The sequence below is a fragment of the Apium graveolens genome, chromosome 7, assembly GCF_009905375.1.
Source record: "Apium graveolens cultivar Ventura chromosome 7, ASM990537v1, whole genome shotgun sequence".
NCBI lineage: Eukaryota > Viridiplantae > Streptophyta > Magnoliopsida > Apiales > Apiaceae > Apium > Apium graveolens.
Window position 1 is genome coordinate 271,552,643 of NC_133653.1, and position 11,932 is coordinate 271,564,574.

The 11,932-nt window shown below is 36.6% G+C and overlaps 1 protein-coding gene across 1 annotated transcript; it reads right to left on the minus strand.

Moving 5' to 3' along the window:
- Window positions 1–694: 694 nt before the first annotated feature.
- Window positions 695–7,734, minus strand: LOC141671485 (uncharacterized). Its single transcript, XM_074477763.1, has 5 exons — window positions 7,513–7,734; window positions 3,869–6,214; window positions 2,957–3,077; window positions 1,920–1,979; window positions 695–1,822 (listed from the first exon to the last, which is right to left on the minus strand). The coding sequence occupies exons 2-5, from the start codon at window positions 6,076–6,078 to the stop codon at window positions 842–844; spliced, it is 3,372 nt and encodes a 1,123-aa protein (XP_074333864.1). The 5' UTR covers window positions 6,079–6,214; window positions 7,513–7,734; the 3' UTR covers window positions 695–841.
- Between the last annotated feature and the right edge of the window lie 4,198 nt (window positions 7,735–11,932).

Consider the following 11,932-nt stretch of genomic DNA (forward strand, 5'->3'; position numbering starts at 1 on the left):
ATCTCAATCTTTGTTGTTACCAGATTCCTCCGTCAACAGCAACAATTAACCTGCATAAACAAATTTGGTAACCTTTTCTTGCTCTTTTCTGAAAAATGGAAATATTAAAAATATACAAATAAATGAGTTCCACAAATATGGGTATTTCGTTAAACACAAATAAGCAGAACACACTTGTTCATGTGACCATTATAAAACAAATTTCCGAAAAAACAAATATAATCAGAATAAAAACGAAATGTTTTCATTCAATGTCACTGGACTAGAGCAAAAAAAACTAAATTAAAGAAAAATATTACACAAACGTGCTTCTACAACATATTTAAAAGCATGTTAATAAAAATGATCACATTAATAGGATGGAGATGGACATGTAAATAAAAATGATCACATTAATAGGATGGAGATAGAATGATTTATGGTTTAAAAAAGAGTCAACAAAGAGTGTTGATACAGTGGCTGAACTCGGATACCGTGGGAGAGTTCGGAGTTCTCCGGATGCATGTGTGAAATTAATTAGAAAAAAAATATACTTTGCAAAAAGCGTAAGATAACCCATCAGATGTCAAGTCAGAAGGAAAAAGAGTGACTTGAATTGTGAGGAGAATAAAAGCTTATCAGCAATTACGTGGTATGGCAAATAACAGCTTTTAACTATATGAAATTATGGTTCGATGCAAGTAAATCAAGCAAATTGTCACAATCTCGTTATGATTAAACGTTGCGGTGGCAATCCTTTTAAGTTTACTGGAAAAACCTACTAAAAAAGGTCTAAAACATTTAAGGTATACAATCTGCCACTAAACCAACATTTAATCCTACGATTTACATTAAACATTCATCAAAATCCTCTACTTCTAGGGGCGTCTCTTCTCCAGTTACCGGGTGGTGGCTGGCCAGCCTTTGGCGCTGCCCCGCCTTGAAACTGCCCTACGTTAAGCTGACTTCCTAAACTACTCTGCTGAAAACCGGGCGGCTGTGCCACCCATCTCCCACCGCCTTGCGGCCAAGATGGGTTATTCTTTTGTATCATGGTCATCGGAGGCATCACCACTTGTGGTGACAAGAGATGATGTGCGGTTCCAGGTTGATTAACCATGTGAGGCTGGATAGGTTGGTGAAAGGCTCGAACAGGAGGACGAGTCGGTGCTTGGGTCAGGGGAGCATCGGGGCGCCACTCTGGAATGTCGTCATCGTCATCATCCCATGCTTGTATTCCAAGGCCAGCACTTCTTTTATCCTGCCAATTCTTAGGACTATCACTTTCTGCAGGTTTTCCATATTTTTGTATAAGCTCTCTAATTTGGTCCACAGGACGTGATGGGTTTGGTGGGTTTGAGGACAGCCTTGAAGACTGGGGAGTTGGTTTAGAATTACCAGAAAAACTAAATTCAGGCAAATCATCATCATCTCGAGAATTTCCCGGACCAAACCCAGGTGGAATATCCTCATCATCGTTACCTGGTGGTAAAGCTACAGATCTAATAGGAGCTTGGGTTGAAGGTACAGGGGTCCTTGATGTCATATTCGCATTAACATTAGTGTTCTTTTCCTGTCTCCTAAAATTTTGTTGTTTTTTAGAGCTATGTTTATGGTGTGAAGTCGAGTTAGGTGAGATTGTAGAACTTGAATGAGCCTTACGCCATACAACTACACCAATTAAACCGTTATCTGTAGAATTGATTAGCTCCGTCTGGTCCTTGGAGAGATGTTTGCCAAGCAGTTCAAGTATTTTCGGGTGTGGCGGGCATAGATAAAGCTCCATCCCTGATGCAGGTTCTGCAAATCCTAGTCTCTCATCCAAAACATAAGAATCTATAGCCTGTCCCCAGAAACAAACCAACCCAGATAATTTTAGTCAACGGAAAAAAAAATAATTCTTGCTGTATGACAAGAGGGTAGAAGGGCGTAAAGGTCACCTCACGAAGACTTGCCCGGTCATCTGCAGACGACTCTGCCTTCAAGACAAAGTGTATTACCTGCAGCAAAGAAGAAAGATCTTAAATTGAAGATTCCAGATATCAGTTTAAAGCAATTACACAACATTAGCAGATGTTTAGACATAGATAATTATAAAGTAACAGTTAGATTTTTGCTACTCATTGCCTGTAGAACAATTAGTTCACTTTTTGCTAGTCAATACCCAGAAAACTTAACACGTTATCGCACAGCAACTTTTATTCAGATGAGCTTTTTATGTCTCTACCAAAAAAGTACAAGTGTCCTATTTATTCATTGTGGTTCCCACGTATCAACTGAATAGTTTCATTAAACTGGATGATTCAAGTCATCATTAAATATGTTTACCCTTCCAATTTGGATTTTGCAAGCATCATATGAAATAAATTTATAAACCCATTTTACTTCATACTCATTTACAAAGGAAATAACAAATCTATTTGATTGCCAAATCACATCCAAAACCAAATGATCATCTCTGAAGTTCCAGAATCCAAGTCCAGGTACTCAGCAAGCGGATATACATTTATGGGTACCCCAGATCTCATCAGGCATGTCTATAGTACCTCATCCCAGACTAGAATGGCTCGAGGGAGGAAAACTGAAGTGTTTCTATCATCCATTGGTGTGAGATTAAAACTTCTATCTCACCAAGAACACTTCTGTGCACTGGTTCGATACACAGCACACGGATCAAGTAATGACGCTATCAGATATGCACACTTGAAAAAGATTGTATAAAAATAGAAAGAAAGGTTAACAACTTTGGTATTCTTATAATAATATCAAAGACAGTTGATGAGAATCTGTCATTTGCTCCACATCTATGTTGCTTCACAATCATTACGCGATTGGTCCACATTAGCCTCAAACACAAGTCAATTGCCACCAAAGATGGAATGGCACCCTGTATTTCTATAAACAACATACTAATGAACCACTCAAGGACAGAACTTTGAAAACAAAGATATAAAACATAGAAGGAAACTTGATATACCATGACTGCACGACTTCGAGACATGGGAAGCTCTTGAAGAAATTTTTCAAAGGCATCAAGTCTGACTCTTCCCTTTATCTCAAGGGAGCTTGGCCATTCCTTTGTAGACGTTTTTTCACCACTGAGAGAATGCAACAAATCATCAAAATACTAACAAGAAAGTGAATCAAGTAACAAATTAACACAAAAGATATCACTGATAAACTAAAATGAACGGAAATTTGTCAAAAATGGAAACAATTGTTAAGAGGAATGCAGATGAACCAAAATATAATAGTAGTAACAATAGATCTACAAATTTTAAGATTTCAATAGGAGAGAAGGTCACAAGGATAATACAAAATCTTTGTGTTTGTTGCCACTGCAAGAACCACAACAAACCGTCAAATCACTAACAAGAAAGTGAATTAAGTAACAAAATAATACAAAAGATTCCACCGACAAGAATATGCAACTAAATGAAAAATTATCAAATGGCGAGAATTGAGGTGAACCAAAATAGAACAGAAGCTCCAATAAATATTCAGTTTTTCTGATGTGATTTGGAAAAAAGGCAACCATAATTTTTATGTAGCCAAATTAATTTGCGAGGTTTTTTAAATCCATCAGCGAAATATCATTTATTTTTATTTCCACAGAAGTATGTCATTTTTTAGAGAAGAAATCCCCACAAGGCCATGACCAATAAAGCAGCAAGTTAGTTCAATATAAAATTTAAGATCACTATGAGATGCAAAATTTTGAATGATCTCTTGCAGAAGCAGGTTATAACAGAAAGTAAAGGCAATAAACAATTTTAAATAATGTCATGATCCAGATGATTAATCCAGCATAATTATACTGTGTAATTAACTTCAAAGGGAAGCTACAGAAGACATGTCCAGCATAATTATATTGTGAACAAGAAAATACCTCCTATACAAACCAACAACTGTAACAAGGGCAGAAATATGTAGCTGTAGTGAACCCTCCCATACACGTTCAGCCATTGATGTAATGTCAGGACTTAATTGTTTCCGTTCCTTCACGTAGGTGCTAGACTTCTCTTCTGCATCCCGCTTTTTTACTTTGGAATCAATTTCCCTAGCTTTTCCTGCCCTGTTATCAACATCTTTTGAACCTAGATTTGAAGATCCCGATTTCTCACCAGTTTCAGACGACCCCTTCTCCAAAGACGTTTTTGTTTGAGCATCTGCTGCCAAATTGTCAAAGGGTGGCTCAGAGTTCAGGGATTCCATAAATTCATCCAAGGAGACAATCGGGGGAAGAAACTCTGCATCTTTAAATTCGTCCTCAATTAACCCTTGCATCAGATCAGTCCCATCAGCAGGAATAGTAAGACTATATGATGGATCCGAGATTTCTGTATTACTCTTCTCGCTTTCAACATTTTTCAAGTCTTTAAGTTCATCAGTCTCGGATGAAGGAGGTAGTTTCTCCTTGGCATTTCGTTGGAACTGTCCCAAAGTAGTTGCCCCAACAGATACCTCAACCGAAACTCCGTCATCCTGCTCTACTTCAACCTGGTATTCCCCCTTGTGAGTTTTTTTAACCAAACGTCTTCTATCGCCATCTTCAGGCAAGACTATCATCTGTGCCAGCTCTTCAGCCTTTGCCGTTCGCCACTCAGAAAGCTCCTTGGAGGCAAGTTCTTCTGCCGTCATGGAGCACAATTTTTCAGGGGTAATGTCGCCAGACATAACTTTCTCACGTAGATCTGGATTGTTCTTATCTTTCAAATTAAACATAAGAGATCGCCCCTTTTCTTTGTACTTCTTATTGACCCCACCAAATAATTTAAATAGTTCTGCTTCAATTTCAAAAGCCAATTTTTCAGGAGTTCGTACAGTATGAAAACTCTGATCCCCGCCAACAACCGCGTGATTGGCAGCCTGATTGACCTTTTCTTCAGTTTTCAAAATCAAATTATCAGAATGTTTAACCTTTTTCTCATCATCATGTCCCGCCACATTAAAGTCTCCGGAAGCCTGAAGTTGTGGCTTTGTTTCCACCTCCATACCGATTTCCCATTCCCAAGAAAGACCATGTCCCTGTAGAAGCTCATCCTTAGCGAAGAAACTGTCTGTAAATGCAACTTCATCTTCAGGCAAAACAGCATTGTATAGGGAATCTGGTACATCACTTTTCCATGTGTCTGGAAGATTTTCCATGCCGTCATGTGTTATGTTCTCAGCAAATGTGTTTAGATGATGACTGGGTTTATCACCAGAGCTTATTTCTTTAGACTGTAAGGCGTCCTTAATGTTTTCATGCACAACAGCAGCATCAACTGGTGCAGAAGTGGATTCAGCAAGTCTGGCATCCTGGGTTACCACCTCCGCGCTGTAATCAACTTTGGGTAAAGAACTCTTCTCTTTCTTGGGAGAAGTACTCTGGTTCTGATTGACCAAAGCTAATGCAGAAGCTAAAGATTCCCTCATTTTGGACCTAACACCTTCGAATAATTCCGTCTGACGTGGTGTTGCTATCTGGACAGTACGGCCCTTTGAAGTCTGTTGCCGCTGACTCCCAGATTTATTCGAGTTCGAGTCATTCTTTACCGCTTTTCTGTTTGATGTAGGTGTTTGGGACCCAGATACAGCTGAAATTGATTGATGTTGCCCACCTTTTCTATTTGTACCAGAGTAGTTAGGCAACTCATGTGAGGTTGGTAGTGGTTCCATATGTGCTGCACGCTTGTTGGGCATGGATAACTGTCTTGAGACAGTGCTATTAAACATTGGTTCTCCTGCAGCCTTTCGCTTGTTTGGCTGAAACAACTTCTGGGAACCTGGATTACTTAACATAGCATCCATGTGTCCATCTTTCTGGTCTGGCCTTAGATTATGCAAACCCATATTGTCCACCATGGAACCCATGTTTCCTATATGACTATTAGACATAGTGAAGTTCTGTGGTACAGGAATGTAGGATAGAGGGTCTACCATATGCATTTGCTGATCTGACATTGGGAACTGATGTGATGCATACACATCTGAGATAGATCCCATCACGCCCATTTGCATATTTACTGACGAATCTACTTTCACATAGGTAGGCTCTATCTGGCTCATGTCTGCATTAGATACAGATAGTTGCTGAGAAACAAGATTGTTTGACATTTTCTTTTTTTTTTTTGCTAAAAAATATAGCCTATGTGAATTTGAGTTCCAGCTATAAAACAATATCGTCTCTTTCACTTGAAATTTTCAACATTGAGCTTTTAGAACATGACACAACTTCAGGTACGCAGAAAATCTGCAATCATATGAAAGATTATCAATAAATTAGTATGCTACAGCTTGAAAGTGCAAGGCAAAACTAATGCTACTAGTTAAAAGACAAAGGTGAAATATTAGGGTTACAGGAATTAGGAATATCATATCAAATCGGGTGGAGCAGCACAGACAAACAGCATGAGAGGAAACTAAAACAATCTTGGTATCAACACAAAACAAATAGGAAACTCAAACAAGAGATATGGATTATTAACACATTTCTCAAAGCCCGACAACAATCAATGAGCCGCATACCCATCTCACAAAATTATGCAAGTACATCTACTTTTTTGCGTTAATACCCAAATTTCAACTATATTAGTTATTAAACTCTATAAACAGTCCAATTTATACTTTATTTCTTCTGTTTCTTTATCCACTGCAAAGAGGTTAGACACCTCTCCTCAAATATACCCCAATTGGCTCCACGTTGCACCTACTAAACATGGAAGACCAGTTATATTTATCCTATTATAAGGTAAATGAAATACGAACTAAATTCCAAAAACACACACCAACAAAACAAGGCCGTTAAACAAATCATAACTGTAATATTTACATCATACACATGAAAATATTTATCTTATCATGTTTGATTGTCACCAAGCTTAGATTCTAATAAAGCTCCTAATAATGAACCGACACACACCAAATCGGTTTAATTCCTCTTAACTAAAAACAAACAGAACAGTAACTAACTTAAACTAAATTACAGACACATGTGTGTGCGGAGAATTATAAACAAGAAACACACACACACAAACCTACAAAAAGGACGTTAAAAAAATCTTAACTGTATTGCTTACATCATATACACAAAATATATTTTTATCATGTTCGTTAGTCACCACGCCTAGAGACGCTAGATCCTAATAAGCTCCTAGTTAGGCCTGAACCTCCAACAACACTGCTATTAATAAACACACCAAATCAATTCAATTCAATTCCTCTTAACTAAATACAAACAGAACAACAGCTAAATTAAGAACACCAAGAATTATATAAGCTCAAATTGACCTAAAACAAATCGAAGTTACGGCAAGTACAGATCAATTATCTCCGAATCGGATGCTAAACAACATACACAATTACATACAACAAAGTACATCATAAATCAACATCTATACATATACCAAACAATAATCGAATCATCGAATCAAATTTGTTAGGGCTAAAAACATACAAATAGCTAATTCAATTAAACGCATGAATTGTAAGCGGAGAGAGAGAGAAATAGAGAGAGAGAAATAGAGAGAGAGAGAGAGAGAGAGTTGATACCTGTAAAACAGAGAGAGAGAGAGAGAGAGAGAGAGAGAGAGAGAGAGAGAGAGAGGGAGAGAGAGGATTGAGGCGAGCTGAAGAGTAAGACGGCTGGAGAGAGAGAGAGAGAGAGAGAGAGAGAGAGAGAGAGAGAGAGAGAGAGAGAGATTTTATTAATTTTTTGATAAAATAGAAAGGGGGAGAGAGGGTAAACCCTAGAAAGATCCGTATAAGGCTGTGACCAAAAACGCCTGTAATAGCGGCCTATGAATTATGATATATGACACGTGTTATAGGATAATATCATAGCCCTTACGTGACACTCCGTTTTTTTAATATTTTTTCATGAAGTTATTTTTTTTGCTAAATAAATATTAGTGATACATTAATTCAAATATAAATTGCCGATAAGAAAAAAGAAAATATAAAAAAAATGATCAGTATTCATTTATTTATATTATAATATAATGTTATTTTGTATTTTATAACTCTTTACTAACATGTATTAATATATGTTATTCTACGTATATTAATTCCCGTTTCAGTCTAATTTCATTAAAGATTTATTTGGTCCGATTCGAGATCAAATAAACGAGATCAAGTATTTTGATTTGTTTGAAATGATAAATGGACAAAAATCAAGTATATCTTAAATGATTAAAATATAATTCAATTTCGTCTTAAACCAATTTATAATATTGGTTCATATTTTTTTAACAACTATTCTTACGTATTTCGAAGGTAGACGAAAATTTAAAATAAACAGTTTCATTATTTTGAGAGAACCAAAAAGGCGGTGAAAATTAATTTAAAAGTTTCGAATTTCAAATAATTTTTTATTGCATCTCATTTGATTGAGTTGGAGGACGTGAATGTTAATAATTTGTTATGCGAAGGCTTTTTTTCCACAAAAGAAATTTCAATCCATAAAATTATTTAACATTACATTCTTAACTTCGGAATGAGCATTATCCATTCTCCAGACACGATAGCAATAAAACTACTGTATCTCGTAATACAGTGAACTACACCGTTCGCGGACCGTTTTACTAAACTTAAAGACACATCTCGATCTTTTAAATCCATCAAATTTTGTTTGCACTCACCTATGATCCTCTCGAAGTATGAATGCATTACACTAGAGTTTTGAACCGCTTGAATGACCAGAAGACAATCTGTTTCAACTTTGACACCCTCTCATCCTTTCCATTTTATCCAGCTAAGAGCATCTCGTTACTATGTTAGTCGGTTCCGTAACATCTGCAATTGTGATTCCTTGACTGCACTTTGAAAATGTTTCGACCCGTTCTCCTGTGTGATTCCAAACTATAACCGCAAAATTGAAATAATAAATGTCATCAAACAAAACAGGCTTAGTACCTTCTGTTATGCCACATTTTGGCATATCCTAATTATCTCTAAATTATCATATTATTAATTATTAATTCTGATTAATAATTAGCATTTAATACTCAAAATTTATCCTCCACCTGAAATGAGGAAAGAATCAATCAGAATGAAGAAATTACGAAAAATATCTCGAAACGATATCTTTCAAATCAGAAAGATATCACAACGCCACGATTAAATCAGATAAAATTGGTAATCAAGCACATTAACGAAACTTATTTCTAAAGTCTCTTAGGGATAAGCCCAATTTTCACAGAACTGCGTAGACTTGATCCAACATAAATTGGTACGCAGGCATCTTGGCAAAAGGATCCGATACAACGAGACAAATCGGGATACCTCCCAAGTCCAGCCACCCTATTTTTTATAAACCATAATCCCCGAAAAATAGCCACATTCATACGAATTACGCTCTACTATTTCAACAACCTCTGATTTCGTGTTGTTACGAAATTCCTCCAACAACATTTGGCGCTAGAAAGAGGGGTCTATTATCCGATGGAGGATGGATAATTTAATTTGACGGGGATTTTGGGCTTTATCAATAAAGGGCCGTGGCGGTTGGAAAAGCAACAGGGTGAAAAAAATATTTTGGCACATCTATAAATATCTTATACGGTTGTGCAACGACATACAATCCGGAGTCCATGCGGTACAACACAGAGCACGACCGTCGGGCCAATATTGGAGAAAAAAAGGTGTAGCTGACAGAGTTACAAGCAAACTTTCCGGAATCGCGCGTGAGGTACACTCTTAAAAAAACATGAAGCGGACCGCGTCAATTGAAGGGTTCAACAAGAAACACGAGGATATAAAAAGTTAAAGGAAATAAATGGAACAAGGACAAGCAGTGGTGATTGAAGCAACCAGCGAAAGAAAATTAAAAAAAAAAAGAAACAGAAAAAAGAAAAAGTGAAGCCTACGAGTTTATCCCTGTACCTGATGAAATTTCAAGATCAATACATTGATATGATGGAAGTGGTGGCCACGCGCTGTTAAAGAATAAAAAGGTGAACAAAAGCAAGACCAGAAAAAAAAGAAGAAAAATACGAAGTTGCACGCATGGACGCAATATAGCAACTGATAATTAACTACGTAACTCAGTCCGACCCGACTTAAAAAGAAGATAAGTTTTCGAATTATTTTTTAAATTTTATGCAAAAATATATAAATTATTTATTCATGTCATACACGCATAGGTCTTATGTTTTCAAATATTTTTCATAGAAAATATTTAAATCGTGGGAGTAAATATATTATTGTGCTTATAAAATTTTAGCGTGATTCTGATATTAAATGACACGTATATTTTTAAAAATATCATACGAGATATTTATTTTAAAGATTTGTGAATAATTTAGAAGATCGTACGAGATGCATTTTTCTAAAAAAATATATATTATCAATGCGAGATGCATAATTTAAAAAAAATATATGTTTTACGAAAAAACATTATTTTAGAAAAATAAATATCGCGACATTTATAAAATGTCATATTTATTCTTGCGTTTGGATTGCGCTCACAATATTTTTCATATAACGTCACGATAATACATATATGTCAAAAATATTTCAAACTTGCGAGCTGAAATCGTCAAGTAGGGTAGGCTCAACAAACTATAAGCCCCACGATGCTACATATTTAAGTAAAGAAGTCAGCAACCCTCTGGATTATACAAGGCCCTACTCCTTCAGGAGAACAAGGGTAAAATTTATATTATTCAAAGGTCCTACTCCCGAAAGGGGAGTCTATGATACTCTACTTTATGGAAGGCCCCATCAACCAAATTGGGGGCTCGAACGGAGATACATCCTTATGAGGAGTCAACGACATTTGAAAAGTGTGTAAGCCAATTCGGGCTATATATAAAATGCCAAGATCCTAACTTCACAATAAAGACCGTAATGGATTTCAAAAAGATATTACTTATACTCGCACTTTTGAAACCTTGGCAAAAATATATCCTATATTGGTTCTCGCATGATGTCATATTCTCACCAGCATACGGATTATGAGCACTGTAATGCTCCATATGATTTACTGATATATTATTTTCAATTTTTCCCAGTGACTCAGGAAATCTGGAAGCTCGAAAAATTTTAGTTCTCCACTGCAGCAAGCTACATTGAAGAATCGGGGGCTAGTTGGTATGCCACATTTTGGCATATCCTAATTATCTCCAAATTTCTAATATTATTAATTATTAATTCCGATTAATAATTATCATTTCATACTCAAATTTTATCTTCTCCCTGAAATGAGGAAAGAATCAATCAGAATGAATAAATTACGAAAAATATCTTGAAACGGTATCTTTCAAATCAGAAAGATACCACAACGCCAATATTAAATCATATAAAATCGGTAATCAAGCACATTCACGAAACTTATTTCTAAAGTCTCTTAGGGATAAGCCCAATTTTCACAGAACTGCGTAGGCTTGATCCAACATAAATTGGTACGCAGGCATCTTGGCAAAAGGATCTGATACAACGAGACAAATTGGGACACCTCCCAAGTCCAGCCACCCTGTTTTTTATAAACCCTAATCCCCGAAAAATAGCCACATTCATATGAATTACGCTCTACTATTTCAACAACCTCTGATTTCGTGTTGTTACGAAATTCCTCCAACAACATTTGGCGCTAGAAAGAGGGGGTTATTATCCGACGGAGGATGGATAATTTAATTTGACGGGGATTTTGGGCTTTATCAATAAAGGGTCGTGGCGGTTGGAAAAGCAACAGGGTGAAACAAAATTTCTTTGGCACATCTATAAATATCTTATACGGCTGTGCAACGACATACAATCCGGAGTCCAGGCGGTACAACACAGAGCACGGCCGCCGGGAAAATATTGGAGAAAAAAAAGGTGCAGCTGGCAGAGTTACAAGCAAACTTTCCGGAATCGCGCGTGAGGTACACTCTTAAAAAAAAATATGAAGCGGACCCGCGTCAATTGAAGAGCTCAACAAGAAACACGAGGATATAAAAAGTTAAAGGAAGTAAATGGAACAAGGACAAGC